This window comes from Gigantopelta aegis, chromosome 3 (assembly GCF_016097555.1).
Source record: "Gigantopelta aegis isolate Gae_Host chromosome 3, Gae_host_genome, whole genome shotgun sequence".
NCBI lineage: Eukaryota > Metazoa > Mollusca > Gastropoda > Neomphalida > Peltospiridae > Gigantopelta > Gigantopelta aegis.
The window spans coordinates 43613308-43630072 of record NC_054701.1 but is presented as its reverse complement, the minus strand read 5'-3'; the positions used below and the strand labels follow the sequence as shown (position 1 = coordinate 43630072).

The window sequence follows — 16765 nt, the reverse complement described above, 5'->3', positions numbered from 1 at the left end:
AGCATTACCAAATGAAGTTTAATAAATCAATGTACTCTAGTGGTGTCGATCATTAAACAAAACAATTTTTTGTGTGTGTGTGAATGGGGGATGATGGGTCGTCTCCAAGCATCACAGGATTGTTTGGTCTAACATTACGGATCTTAACATGTGGGGATGGAAAGTGTCTAATTTTTACCAAAATAGTGTTACGTAATATCTGAACGGTCTCATAACTCTTGTGTGTGAATCAGTGTGATAAGCTTAAAGCTATTACACTGCCTTGTGTGTCATTAAAAACTAGCCATCAATCTCTGCCCTATAGACAGCCAACCAAGATCAATACCGTAGTTGAGGTTTATACCCAGGACACTGTGTTTGAACCTTGATGGGGTATTAACATGAAAATAAATAAAGAGCGAATTAATGGTTGCATTCATGCAGCATTTGGGCCGGACGTAGCCCAGTGGTAAAGCATTTGCTTGATGCGCGGTTGGTCTGGGATCGATCCCTGTCGGTGGGCCCATTGAGCTATTTCTCGCTCCAGCGAGTGCACCACAACTGGTACATCAACGGCCGTGGTATGTGCTATCCTGTCTATGGGATGGTGCATATAAAAGATCCCTTGCTGCTAATCAAAAAGAGTAGCCTATGAAGTGGCGACAGCGGGTGTCCTCTCTCAATATCTTTGTGGTCCTTAACCATATGTCTGACGCCATATAACCATAAATAAAATGTGCTGAGTGCGTGCGTTGTTAAATAAAACATTTCCTTTCATTTCCTGTCATGCAGCATTCACATAAGATTATAAACACATTTCACCATGAGCATAAAATCAAGGCGAGCTGAAGATCACTCTTCTTCAATGATGCCAAGTGAGCAATCCCAAGAAGTTTTAAAATAAAATTTATTACAATTTTTTTGGTTACAAACTAGGCGATCAATATGCAGCTTTCTGAAACTTTCCAGTTGAGTGGTGAGAGGAGTGATCACTCGTCTTAAATAGCGAACACAGCATTTTGACTAATGTTTCTATTGGTCAAGTTTTCAGCTGTCCAGTCCTGTGGTATCTACTGTCCTGTCTGTACGAGAGAGTGCACAAAGAACATCCTAGGGACAGGACATATAGCCAAGTGGTAAAGCGCTCGCTTGATGCACGGTTGGTGTCATCTTCATAAATCAAGGCTAATATTCATTCCTCGTATTCAGCCTTGATACATGTCGTCAAGAAATCGTGCCACAAAATGCTTAAATTTCATTGGATGCGATGAGATCTGATTGCAGCAAATCGCAATGCTCCTGATAGATTCCCTTGTTATTGTAAACAAAGATGGCAGCGTCAGCGTCCGTGGAAACGTGTCGTGTTTGTCACGATATGTTAAAAAAAAGGTTTCGGCGGTTAATTTTTTATATTGCTTTCAAGATTGTCACATGTTACCAATGCTGTGATTGGTCAGCGATGTCGTGTAAGGGACATAATCGGTGTTACAAATTTTCTTCCAATAGAGGGTGCTAGTAGTGGATATCAGTAATCTTGACTACATGTATCAAGGCTGAATACGAGGAACGAATATTAGCCTTGATTTATGAAGATGGGTTGGTGTGGGATCAATCCCTGTTGGTGGGCCCACGAAGGCTGTGGTATGTGCTATCCTGTTTGTGATATGGTGCATATACAAGACCCCTTGCTAGTAATGAAAAAATATAGCGGGTTTCCGGTCTAAGACTATGTCAAAATTACCAAATGTTTGACATCCAATAGCTGATGATTAGTAAATCAATGTGCTCTAGTGGTGTCGTTAAATGAAACAAACTTTAGAAAACATGCCTTGCTGCTCTTTGGTAGGAGTAGCCTGTGTGCCAACAGTGGATGTCTTCTACCTCTATATTAACTAATTGTGAGACACCAAATAGCCATAGCTAATACAATTTGTTGATGTGTTGTTAAACAAATATTCCATTCTTTTCTTTTTTCCTCTGTGCCCCCATGCAGCGTTACAAAAACCAAACAGCCATCCAGCAAATGAAACACTGTAAAAATACGAGTAACTTTTGTTAACTTGTGACTGGTTGTTAAAAAAAGTAATAGCCAATTGGTGAGTACAAAATATTGGTCCTAGCAGGCATAATCAAGTTGAACATGCCTATGAAATCATTAATTAGTAAGTAATTCATTGTAATTTGTATAACAGAATCTCAAAGCAAAACATGTAAATTACTTCAACAAACTCTGACTTGGATTGCCAAACTCTGACTTGTATCGCCAAACTCTGACTTGGATCACCAGACTCTGACTTGGATTGCCAAACTCTGACTTGGATAGCCAAACTCTGACTTGGATCGCCAAACTCCGACTTGGATCGCCAAACTCCGACTTGGATTGCCAAACTCCGACTTGGATCGCCAAACTCCGACTTGGATTGCCAAACTCTGACTTGGATTGCCAAACTCTGACTTGGATTGCTAAACTCTTGACTTGGATCATCTGAAATTGTTATTTTTTTACTTGATCATGTGCAGTATGGTAATGGTTTACCAAAAAAAAGAAAAAATATTATGTACAGGATTTGTAGCAAACTATAGGGTAAAGTATGAGTCAGACAGCCTTGGTGTTCTAGATCACAGCTCAGGCGTGTATACAGAGAGCTTTTATAGTCAGGGAGCCACGGCTGAATTGTTTTGGTCAAAGTAACCCCTTCTGCTATACTTTAAAAAAAAAAAATATTTCAAGTTTTTCATCTCAGAAGTCATGAAATGTTGGTCTGCTCTGTGAAATCCATTGTTAAATTTATATAGAGCACATATTTCATCAGCTGTTATTGTTATTATATACACTTATTCATTATGTAACTCAAACATGTTTGTGCTTTTTATTTCTGATAATACTTTTATCATTGTTGACTCAACACTTATACAGTTGTTCAAGCAGCCATTCTATAGGTTACCATATTTGTAAGGTGCGGGGATGGGGGTGGAGTGGGGTAATTATTTTTTATCCGAATGCTTAAATTTGGATAAAAACATTTATTCATATTTGCATTACCACCAAACAGATATAGAGGGCTTAAAACAAATCACTTTGCATTTTTACACGGATTACAACTAATATTATGATAAGAATGATGGAAATTGTATACATGTACTTTGGGAATAGTTTTTGTGCCAGCTCATTTTGCCTGAATATCTCCATCGGTTTTGCCTGAAACGAAAATTTGCTACAGCACTGAGGTGGTGGTGGTGGTGGTGGTGGTGGTGGGGGGTAACCTCCTGATACCTCTTGTCTCCTACGTTTATTCTTGTCTGGTTGTGCTCCACATATGCATCAAACCACATGAGCATGACTGAAAGCATTTTCATTTCCTGCCTTTACATAATATGAGTTTGATAAGTACGTCTGGTTACACAGATTTATTGTAAGAGCAAATGTTTTCAACCGTGTCAGTCAAATGTGTTGAGAGGTAAATCTGGTACTGAAGAGTGAACAAACTTGGGGTTGGGGGTGGATGGGGGGGGGGGTTACCTAGCCACGGTTACTTGGTCACCTTAAAGGCACAGTGCCAGGAATTACACAAAGTTCTAGTGAGTATAATATTGTACTAAGCAAAATACCTATTGGAGTTTGAGTATTTACCCCACTCATTTTTGCGGTAGGTATTGGTTGTACCCACTCTTTCTGATGTGTAAGAATCACTAACCATGTATGTTTGGTTGTCGGAAATCTGAGGCATCACTCGAGGAGCCATTATGACCAAAACCGTAGTGGTGCTGAGGTGTGGGTATACCCCATTTTAGGTCAAACTAATTGCGATAGATATCGCTTTATGGCAGGTAATAATAAATCGAAACTATCTACACATTATCATGATCCTCTATGCATTGCTGATCATGTGCAGTATGGTAATGGTTTACTAAAAAAAAGAAAAAATATTATGTACAGGATTTGTAGCAAACTATAGGGTAAAGTCAGACAGCCTTGGTGTTCTAGATCACAGCTCAGGCGTGTATACAGAGAGCTTTTATAGTCAGGGAGCCACAGCTGAATTGTTTTGGTCAAAGTAACCCCTTCTGCTATACTTTTTAAACAAATTTTTATTTCAAGTTTTTCATCTCAGAAGTCATGAAATGTTGGTCTGCTCTGTGAAATCCATTGTTAAATTTATATAGAGCACATATTTCATAAGCTGTTATTGTTATTATATACACTTATTCATTATGTAACTCAAACATGTTTGTGCTTTTTATTTCTGATAATACTTTTATCATTGTTGACTCAACACTTATACAGTTGTTCAAGCAGCCATTCTATAGGTTACCATATTTGTAAGGTGCGGGGATGGGGGTGGAGTGGGGGTAATTTTTTTTTTTATCCGAATGCTTAAATTTGGATAAAAACATTTATTCATATTTGCATTACCACCAAACAGATATAGAGGGCTTAAAACAAATCACTTTGCATTTTTACATGGATTACAACTAATATTATGATAAGAATGATGGAAATTGTATACATGCACTTTGGGAATAGTTTTTGTGCCAGCTCATTTTGCCTGAATATCTCCATCGGTTTTGCCTGAAACGAAAATTTGCTACAGCACTGAGGTGGTGGTGGTGGTGGTGGTGGTGGTAGTGGGGAGGGGGGGGGGGGTAACCTCCTGATACCTCTTGTCTCCTACGTTTATTCTTGTCTGGTTGTGCTCCACATATGCATCAAACCACATGAGCATGACTGAAAGCATTTTCATTTCCTGCCTTTACATAATATGAGTTTGATAAGTACGTCTGGTTACACAGATTTATTGTAAGAGCAAATGTTTTCAACTGTGTCAGTCAAATGTGTTGAGAGGTAAATCTGGTACTGAAGAGTGAACAAACTTGGGGTTGGGGGTGGATGGGGGGGGGGGGTTACCTAGCCACGGTTACTTGGTCACCTTAAAGGCACAGTGCCAGGAATTACACAAAGTTCTAGTGAGTATAATATTGTACTAAGCAAAATACCTATTGGAGTTTGAGTATTTACCCCACTCATTTTTGCGGTAGGTATTGGTTGTACCCACTCTTTCTGATGTGTAAGAATCACTAACCATGTATGTTTGGTTGTCGGAAATCTGAGGCATCACTCGAGGAGCCATTATGACCAAAACTGTAGTGGTGCTGAGGTGTGGGTATACCCCATTTTAGGTCAAACTAATTGCGATAGATATCGCTTTATGGCAGGTAATAATAAATCGAAACTATCTACACATTATCATGATCCTCTATGCATTGCTGAACACTGAACCTATTTATAAATGTATCCATGTATGTTAAGAGCTGTACTGGTAAATTTATATATGATGATAAATTTAACACAAAAAAGAAAGAAAGACATGTTTTATTTAAGGACGCACTCAACACATTTTATTTATGGTTATATGGTGTCTGACATGGTTAAGGACCACACAAATATTGAGGGAGGAAACCTGCTGTCGCCACTCCATGGGCTACTCTTTTTGATTAGCAGCAAGAGATCTTTTATATGCACCATCCCACAGACAGGGTAGTACACACCATAGCCTTTAATATACCAGTCGTGATGCACTAGCTGGAATGAGAAATAGACCAATGGGCCCACCGACAGGGATCGATCCCAGACCGACCGTGCATCGAGCGAGCACTTTACCACTGGGCTATGTCCCGCCCTGATAAATTTAACACCTACTATTTTCAATATACAAAAGATAGGTGTATCAGGCAATACTGTTTAACAACTCTCGATTCACTAATATCAAAACCTATATTAGCTCAGCCATTTACCTTTCGACCGACCGTTCAAAATTGCGCCAAATTCCCTCAATCAAAATTGCACACCCTTTTCTCTTTGGCATTTAACTGCTTCATTCAAATTCCATAGCACCACCACCACCCCACCCGCCTGCTACCGATTTGATCGGGCTACTAGTGCTCCCTTGCACCTGCCAGTGCAGGCGGTCCCTCCTCTCCCCTCCCCCCACCTTTCCTGCCAAGGCCGGCTCTTGTGCCCATGACAGGCGTGCACTACAACAGCTTGTTCTGAATGTGCACATAAAACCCTATGACCTGACCTGACCTAACAAAGGATTTCATGGCAACGAGACTATACATGTAGATGGTGTATTATTAGCAACATTACTGTGAATAGGCACAAATTTACCACACTTGTTTAAGGCCTGGTATTTGGACACTGTAGTACCTACAGAAGACATCAATGTTGGTAGCCTGCAAAACGACATCACATTCAAGTTCCTTCGCACAGTAACTATCCAGCTGCAATTAGGAAGGAAATGGTTTATTTATCGACACCCTCAACACATTTTATTTACGGTTATATGGTGTCGGACATATGGTTAAGGACCTCACAGATAGTGAGGAAGGGAGCTGCAATTAAGTATGTCAACTTGTTTTCTGTTTAAATCGCATGATGTTGCCAGATACCTGCTCTCTCAGAGTAGATAAACACCTCCAGATTGGTAACCATATCTGTGCATCTTGACCAAGAAGTCTGCTATAGGGTTGTTAAAACATAATTATGTATTTGAACTATGTAACGAGTGGTCATACACAGTCTTGGGAGAAATTACGAAATATCATCTACCTGGGACACATCTGTTATTCTGACTTTGCTCTTCCTCACCAAAATATCAATAATATCACTAACAGTTTTATCAAGGTTTGAAAACAAAAAAAATCCAGATCTGAAGTTTCTGGCAATAACCTTATGTTAAAAGTCAGAATAAGTCAAGTATTGCAATGCACACTGCACTCTGTAGCTTTAGTATTGAGTAATAGTTCTTCCAGAATGATTCTTTTGGCAGTTCCTGGAAGACAAACGTCTGCATAAACAGGAATATATTCTATGTCGCTTACTCACATGAAGAATCCCATTGCACATTAAAAATTGAAGGCAAAATAAATACCATAATATAACTGTTCAGGACAGTTATTCTGAAGTGCTAAATTAATGCGATTTCATAAATGGCTTGGTCACAAATCATAAATTTATCTTGCTCAATTTTCTTTGATATTGCAAGTAATAACCCAGTTTCACAACCTCAGGATCAGTAGGAAATTCGAGGAATATAGGACATCAAATGCTTTGACTGTAGCTTGGATTCTATTATAATAAAAAGTGATCACTACACTCAATGTTGGAGGTAACAATTCCAAATCAGGATCAATTCTAAGCTATGTGGGAGCGATCTTCATTATATTCTATAAACTATTCAGGCTGCTGGTACAATGAATGGAATGGAATAGATGTTTAACGACACCCAAGCACAAAAAATACATCAGCTATTGGGTGTCAAACTATGGTATATGGTACAGTGATGTCTGGTAGTAAAATTTGTGGCAATGGACAACCAGAAAGTGAATAGTCAGTTACTTTACATTAAAGGAGGGTATGACAAATTGAGTGGCAAGTAGAATAAGCAATTTCAATACCCATATTAATTTTGTCATCAGTTATGTAGAACATGAAACAAGTTCCCCCATATTTTTTTTATTGTCTTCTTATGCATTAAGTGGCTTGAATATTCAATCCTTTAAATTTGCTGATCAGTGGTCATGGTAGTTGTGTTTATATTCATGTATACTAAAACAACAATACTTCGGATATTTTAGTTGAATAACTAAGTATGAAATATGTTTGAGTTTGGGTCTGGAGTTTTTTTAACCTAAGAAAACAGATATTAAGGTTAAAATCAACAAAATCATATTCAGTATTGGCGAATATAAAAATGGTGTCCCCAACTGGAATATAAATTGATTTTAAAAATACAATGTGTGACAATATCTTCATCTTGCAGCATTTTCCATGACAGTTTTGTGGAAATTTTGAAAATTTAGGAAGGAGTTTAATTTATCAGTATTACAAAATAAATTAATTAAGAAAGTGACATTAAAATTTTAAAAGTTTGGCAGCAAAATATTTGTAAATGCCACGGAAAATCAAAATGCCAATTGTCTTGATTAATTAACAGCATTATCATAGTATTTATTTTAATCAGAGAAAACCTGTATTAAACAAAGAGGGTTAAAAATAACATTAAAAATGTTTTTAATGTAAAAACTTAGCATAATGCATGGAAACTTCCCAATGATAATGCATGCCAAATGTAGGAGGGGCAGTATTGTTATATGACGTCACATAACGTTTTGGAGTGCTGTTGTTTTGGTCCTTTTATCACATTTTATTCTGCATGAAATAACCTTACCACATGCAAATCTGCTATAACATGTTTTTATAAATTTTATGTATTTTTTTATAGCTAAAAACAAACCAGCATTTAATATTTAATTTTTACCATCTTGAAAAATGGCCGCATATGCTAGTACACAATATTTTTAATTACTTTTAATTTGAAAATGTTCCCTATAATATGTGCTATTTTTATGCTAAGTTTCATCTCAGTTGTAAAATACCTAAAACAAAATTTTAGTTTGAAAATAATCACTATTCGATTCATTATGTGAAAAATCTATGGTCTACATGCCTGGAGTTGCTATAGGATAACCTTTTCTCGCAATAAAAAGTGATTTGCAGACCAATCAATTCTTCATTCAGAATATTTATGCTGTTTAAAAATATCAAAATAAAAAGTACCCTAAACCTAATTAAGTCAAGTTACCATAGCGAACATATCTCTGAAATTAGAGAATTATCATTTATGACAACCATGCAAAAATTCATTCTACTAAACAAATTAAAACAATAATAATAACCCCTCCCTCAAACAAATGTATTATTTATTTTATTATTTTAAACACATGCATGAAATTATCTGTTACCGTGGTGAAACTGGCAAGTGGACGAAGAATATATGTACATGTGTAAGTTACTAGCCCGCAGCAAGTGGAACAAAACTTCTGCATTGAGCCTTGGGTGTTGAGGTGTCATTAACTTGTATTTCTATTCTAGAAAAAGATTAATCATGATCAAATAGAAATTTTTAGCTCACCTGGCCTGAAGGGCCATAAGAGCTAATGTGATAATGCGGTGTCCATCATCTGTCAACGTTTCACATTTTTGACTTCTTCTCAAGTTACACCAAGCAGGTTTCAACCAAGCTTGGTCCAAATGATCCTGACCAGGTCCTAGCCTCCAATCTGCTGAGACAGTATCGACTTCTTCTCAAGTTCCACCGGGCAGATTTCAATCAAATATGGTCTGAATGATCCTTTCATTACTCTGACCAAGTGTTGTTATTTTTGAAGCTGATTGAAAATCCAAGATGGCTGCCTTGGCTTCTGATTGAGACATGGTTTACTTCTTCTCAAGTTCCACCAGGCAGGTTTCAACCAAATTTGATCGTCTCATGCATGACCTTGACCAAGTGTTGTTATTTTCTGGACCGATTCAAAAGGCAATATGGCTGTCCTGGTCTCTGATTTGCTGAACCATTTTCAATTAATTGTCAAGTTCCACTAGGAAGGTTTCAACGAAACTTGGTACAAATGATCCTCTCATGGCTCTCATTAAGTATTGTTTTTGTTTTTTTGGATGATTCAAAATCCAAGATAGCTGTCATTTGTACCAGCTTTTGGTCGAAATCTACATGATGGAACATGAGAATAAGTCTAAAATCTTTCAGCCGATCAGATGCAAGGGCAGCCATATTAGATTTGAAATTGTCACAAAAAATAACAACACTTGGTCAGGGCCATGAAAGTATCATCTTTACCATGTTTGGATGAAGTCTGCCTGGTGAAACTTGAGAAGAAATAAACAAGTGTCTCATCCAATCAGAGGCCAAAGTGACCATCTTTGATTTTGAATCAGCCCGAAAAATAATAACAGTTTCTGAGAGCTATGAAAGGACCATTTGTACCAAGACTGGCTGAAATCTGTATTTGCCATGAGAGGATCATTTGCACCAAGACTGGCTGAAAACATTAGATTAATTTATGATATTATGCATTATACCGAAGAACAAGATATCCCTGGTTTACTATTATTAATCGATTTCGAAAAAGCTTTTGATTCAATATCTTGGTCATTTATCAATAAAGCCTTAGACATTTTTAACTTCGAAACATCAATGAAAGCCTGGATTAAAACACTATATAGTAACTCGGTATCTAGAGTAATTCAGAATGGATTTCTTTCAGAGCCATTTAAACTAGAAAGGGGCTGTAGACAAGGCGATCCTTTGTCTCCTTATATATTTATTTTATGTGCTGAAATCCTCGCTATCATAGTAAAAAACTCCAATAATATAAAAGGTATCACTATAGATGGTGAAAAATATTTAATATCGCAGTATGCAGACGACACAAGTTTTATTTTAGGCGGCTCTCCTGAGTCCCTGCAGGGTGTTCTATCTATCCTAGATTATTATGCACAAATATCTGGCCTAAAAATTAACTACACCAAATCAAAAGCTATTTGGATAGGTAGCAAGAAATTTTCAAATGAAGTTTACCATCACACTCTATGGAAACTAGAATGGGGCAGTACACAGTTTAACCTTCTCGGTATTAACTTTTCCATTAACCTAGAAGAAATTATTGATTTAAATTATAATCCCAAGATTATCGCAATACAAAAATTAATGAAGCTATGGTCTATCAGAAAACTTACTGTTTTAGGAAGAATTACAGTCCTGAAAACGTTAATAGTTCCTAAACTAACATACCTACTAAAAACATTACCAAATCCAAGCGAACGTTTGCTAAAACATATAAATACATTATTTTTCCAATTTATTTGGAATAGCGGCCATGAACAACTTAAAAGAAACTTAATAATGCAAGACTATAAAAATGGTGGCATCAAAATGATAAACATAAATAATTTTATGACCGCTTTGAAAAGTTCGTGGATCCGACAGATATTTTTAAATAACCCAAAATGGACCATTTTGTTCGAAGCTTCTACAAATATATCAACACGTGATTTAATTATATATGGTGACCATTTTCTATACTGTAAAAAAAGTTCAATAAAAAATACATTTTGGAGAGACACATTGGTTAGTTGGTTAAGGATACAAGAAAAACAAATTCCAGTAAACGTAGATGATATTCTCCAGATCAATATTTGGTTCAACAGTAAAATATGTATAGATAAAAAGCCATTTATACTAAAACGATATATCTCAAAAGGTATTATCTTTATTAACGATTTGTTGAAAGAACAAGGAGACTTTCTAACATATGAACAGTTCATAGAGAAATACGACATAATTACCAATTTTCTGGAATATGCTTCATTGGTCAGTGCTATAAAATCATTCATTTACAACCTAGATAATTTAAATGATGACGTGTTTATAGCATTACAAAATCCTGTTCTTCCATATAACTTAAAGGTTTTGTTCAAAGATCAGAAAGGTTGCAAACATATATATGATTTACTGAACACTCAAACCACCATTCCAAAATCACAAATAAAATATTCTAAAGAAGGATATATCTATGATATATATGATTGAAAAAAATATTACATTCTACCCTTTAGATCTGTCAAAAGCACAACATTATCTTGGTTTCAGTATAAAATCATACACCGAATTCTTACAACTAACAAATTTCTAAATATGATTAATTATATTGATTCCAATGCCTGTAGTTTTTGCAACAAAGAAAGAAGTGTTTTATTTAACGACGCACTCAACACATTTTATTTACGGTTATATGGCGTCAGACATATGGTTAAGAACCACACAGATTTTGAGAAGAAACCTGCTGTTGCCACTACATGGGCTACTCTTCCGATTAGCAGCAAGGGATCTTTTATTTGCGCTTCCCACAGGCAGGATAGCACAAACCATGGCCTTTGTTGAACCAGTTATGGATCACTGGTCGGTGCAAGTGGTTTACACCTACCCATTGAGCCTTGCGCAGCACTCACTCAGGGTTTGGAGTCGGTATCTGGATTAAAAATCCCATGCCTCGACTGGGATCCGAACCCAGTACCTACCAGCCTGTAGACCGATGGCCTGCCACGACGCCACCGAGGCCGGTCTTTTTTGCAACAAATCACCTGAAACCATACAACACCTTCTATTTGAATGTAGTTTAGTACATTCTCTGTGGGAAGCAATAGAAGAATGGATAAGAAATGAAACTGGAATTAATATCACTCTAAGCAGAGACATAGTTATGTTAGGCATGATCAACAACGAAAATAGTGATTTTGTAAATTGGCTGACTATCAACATAAAATATTATATTTACAGTATGAAAATACAAAAAATAAATTTACATGTCAATGCCGCGAAAAATATTCTACAAAATAATTTTGAAATAGAAAAATATATTTATTACAAAAATTGCAACTATGAAGCATTTCATAAGCAATGGACACCCTATAAAACACTCTTTGAAAGAATGTTTTAATTAAAAATAATGCTTTGAAAGTTCACTTGGAAATAGAGTACTAATTAAAATGTCATTCTCTAATACTCTCTCATATCCCCACAACTTCTTTATACTTATCTACTGCTGTTGCACCCTCTCTCTCTCTCTCTCTCTCTCTCTCTCTCTCTCTCTCTCTCTCTCTCTCTCTCTCTCTCTCTTTTATAAATACCACAGAAAGCATTAACATATTTAAATAGCATATTTTGTTTAGATACTGTTTAAATATGTACTTTGTAAGGCAGTGACCATGGCTTCCCAACCTGTTCACTGTCTATTTTCTGGGGGCAATAAATCTTTAAAAAAAAAAGAAGAAAAAAAAAAAGGCTGAAATCTGTATATGCATATGACTTTGACCTAAATTATAATTTTGGGTTGGAAGTCAACAATTTAAATAAATTTACTTATGTTATCTCACGGTTGTGGTTCTTTTCTTTGTACTTGAACAAAACAAGTGAACTGAGCATTGTACCTATATGTGATAACCCTCAAGATAAGATATTGTTATTTTAATGTTATGTGACATTTTCTTTTGTATCCATTTTCATGATTTTGCATAATTAATGAGATGAGCGTCGTGCCTTTATCTGGTCACCCTGGAGATAAGATACAGATGGTATAAATACCAATAAAACTTATGACCATTAATATACAAACAACTGGCTCATATAAAGGATATTTTTTTTCTTAGCAGTACGAATATATTTCCCGTTTCAGAAACTACAAGCTGAAAAATGCTGCGACAAGCAGGGAGCCGGATTTTTCAACGGCAACGACAACAGCATGATGTTGTGCTGTCACTCTTCTGGCGTTGTATGAGTGATGGCCCCAAGGTGATGGCCATTCGACGGGAAACCATCAACGTCTGGGAGCGCAGGGCCCCACTGTCACCCTCACAAGCTGGCTCTCTTGTGAAAAAAGGCATAAAAGTCCTCATACAGCCATCAAACAGACGGGCATATAATATGCAGGTGTGTGTGCTTTTTTGTGTTTTTTTTTTTTTAAATACCATTTTCTCTTTTATATATATATGCCTAATATACAGTGTTCGAAATAAGCACTTGTCCGTTTGTCCTGACAAGTGAAAATCTGCTCGGACAAGCAAAATGTACCTTAGTGGTTGTCCAGTGGACAAGTAAAAATGTTCAATGCAGTTTAATTTTGAGAAATCAAAAATACGGTCATTGTACTTGAATACAACAAAACATTTATATGGACAAGTGAAAATATTGCTGGACAAGTAGATTTCTCAATGTTCTTGTCCGGTGGACAAATGGAAAATTCTGCTTATTTCTATCGCTGATATATATTTGTTTTAAAAATCTTTAACATTGATGCAAAATGACATCATTAAGGCCCATAGGAACAACTTCTGGAGTGGAGTACAATCTCTAGTGGAAGGGAGCACAGTATCTAGTTTCAGGGTGGGGGACACAAGCCATATTTTAATGTTTTATTAGTCCCCTACTGGTCCAACTATAGGTTTCATCTCTGTCCTTCTGTCTGTCTGTCTGTCTGTTCATCTGTCTGTCCCACATAGTTTTTTGGATGTTTTTGTTTATAGCTTTATCATGTACTGTTACAGATCAAGTTTGACTTTCATGGCGATTTAACCATTTTTGACAGAGTTATGGCCCTTGAATTTAGGAGATACAAAACATTCTTAGGTTTGGTAGGGGACATGCATTGCTTTAGCAGTACTCTCAGAATGCTTGTTTATATATAGAAGGACCAACAAATTTACATTTTCATCCTCAAGTAGTCCCCAAGACCTCCTGTTCCTTCAAGCCTGCATCATACATTCAAATTCAAAAACAGCTATAGAGTAGTGGTTCTTTTGGGGTTTTTAGGTTAGTTTCATACATATTAAAACATTTTGTTTAGTTCTATATTGAGCCAACAATACTGTTTATCAGTACATCTTTTATAAGTGTAGAAAACCCCCAATTATGTTCAAATTTAAAAAGATCCAAGAAAAACCATTCGTCCAATATAATACATACATGTATATCAAAACATTATACTATTGAATATGTTTTATTTATTGTGTATAAAGCCAAAACAATGGCACTGGAATTGTCAGTCATAACTATAGTGACAGATTGCATATTATGAAGCTGACCCATTTCATTTCAAGTTATTTTTGTGCTTATATCCAATTAAGGTTCAAGCACGCTGTCCTGGGCACACACATCAGCTATCTGGGAGGACAGAGGGTTAGTTGTTAATTGTTAGTGTTTAATGAGTAGTGAGAGAGAGAGAAGAGGGTGTAGTGGCCTTACACCTACCCATTGAGTTGTTAAAACGAGCTCTGGATGGGAGCCAGTACCGGGCTGTGAACCCTGTACCTACCAACCTTAAGTCTGATGGCATAACCACGGCACCACTGAGGCCGATACCCAGTGACAAAGATGTTTGCAGTATAGGTACATGTGTATGTAGCTAGCCAATGACATAAACATTATTTACAGTTACAGTATAAATTGTATGGCTTAACCACAACACCACCGAGCCGGTTAACTGATCCATTGAAACCTGAGTTGATGGTAGTATTCAGGCATGAAATGGTGAGATATGTTGTGAAATACTAAATATTCCATTTCTGTCCTATCTGATGAAATGATATGGCTCAGACAGAACTCATTTATACGGTAAACATCACTGGGCTGCACTGTTGGTTGAAAACAATTTGATTGGTTTCCCACAACCAGTGTTGGTGGTGCGGTGGTTAAGCCATCGGACTATAGGCTGGTAGGTACAGGGTTCGCAGCCCGGTACCGGCTCCAACCCAGAGCGAGTTCTTAAGGGCTCATTGGGTAGGTGTAAGGCCACTACACCCTCTTCTTTCTCACTAACCACTAACCAACTAACAACTAACCCACTGTCCTGGACAGACAGCCCAGATAGCTGAGGTGTATGCCCAGGACTTTGTGCTTGAACCTTAATTGGATATAAGCACGGAAATAAGTTAAAATGAATGGTTTCCCACACAGTTATCCTATTGAACATGAAGTGCAAAAACCAATCTATGGCCAAGATATTCGTGAACCATCTGAACTCAGACCAGATGTATTTTATCTTTGGTCTCAACAGTTGAAAATACATAAACCTGAAAAACAAGCATGATTATAGTTTTATAAATAATAAAGTTTATGAGTCTATATGAGATCAAAGATACACTTGTGTGATACATATAAATTCTGTACTTTGACAGTCACTCGCTTCAGCCAGTGCACCACGACTGGTATATCAAAGGCTGTGTTATGTGTTATCCTGTCCGTGGGATGGTGCATATAAAAGATCCCTTGCTACAAATCGAAAAGAGTAGCCCACAGAGTGGCGAAAGCAGGTTTCCTCTCTCAATATCTGTGTAGCCCTTAACCATATGTCCAATGCCATATAACCATGAATACAATGTGTCGAGTGCGATGTTAAATAAAACATTTCCTTCCTTTCTTCCTTGACAATCACTGTGACATATTTATAAATTGGCAAGTGGTACAATCTAATGCTAATGCTGTAATTTGGTCTCAGCTGTCCAGACATTGCAGCCTCGCAACACTGGTGTTATATTTAATTACATAATTTTGAAAATCCCTTAGATTTAGGATTTAATTAAAATATTGCTTCCAAAATATTACATTGACAAGTGTATGCATGATTTACAGATGTGACTAGTGTCATGCATTTCTCTGGACCTTCACACCTTTTGACCTTTTTTTTTTAGCCGTTTGTTTACATTCACGCATAAAATCGAACTTGAAGAAAGGAATTGAAATCTTCTACATTACTGGATCAGAATCGGATTAAACCTGCAGTAAGCAGGTTCAAAAGCTCTGTTCGGTGCTACATGTAATTTTGATTTACTAAACTTGTCTGGGAGTGGCAGTCCTCTTTGTGGCAATGTAAGAGAGATTTAATCTCCAGTAATGGATCTCTTCGGGAGTGGCTGTCCTCTGGATAGAGATCATGGAATCATCCACATTCTGCCACGGCCAATGGGCTATTTCTCGTTTGGCCAGTGCACCACAACTGGTATATCAAAGGCTGTGGTATGTGCTATCCTATCTCAGGCCTTCAGATTTCACGTTAACTATCATTTCCGGTAGTATGTCGGTAGCGTGTCGGTAAAATCACGGAACCAATTTTTTTTTCCCATAATTATTATATCAAGTACGACTATTCAACAAAAATAATATAAACAGTTTCCGACGGGTTCCCATGAAGTTTGAAATCCTATGGCCTGCTGTCTATAGGATGGTGCATGTAAAATTAATATCCCTTGCTATTAATGGAAAAATGTAGCGGGTTTCCTCTTTAAGACTATATGTCAAAATTACCAAATGTTTGACATTCAATAGCTGATGATTAATAAATCAGTGTGCTATAGTGGTGTTGTTGAACAAAAAAA

General features: G+C 36.8%; 1 protein-coding gene across 3 annotated transcripts in view; it reads left to right on the top strand.

Annotated features, from left to right (window-relative positions):
* The window catches only part of LOC121368084 (alpha-aminoadipic semialdehyde synthase, mitochondrial-like), a 70256-nt gene that overhangs the window by 13016 nt on the left and 40475 nt on the right, over positions 1–16765 (top strand). For 2 of the 3 annotated variants that reach the window (XM_041492626.1, XM_041492624.1), the window contains exon 2: positions 13072–13325. In XM_041492626.1, the coding sequence (XP_041348560.1) occupies positions 13089–13325 (237 nt within the window). In that variant the 5' untranslated portion in view covers positions 13072–13088. Of the gene's footprint in view, positions 1–4877; positions 4945–13071; positions 13326–16765 lie in introns of those variants that run through there. The other variant, XM_041492625.1, reaches the window with a different exon arrangement.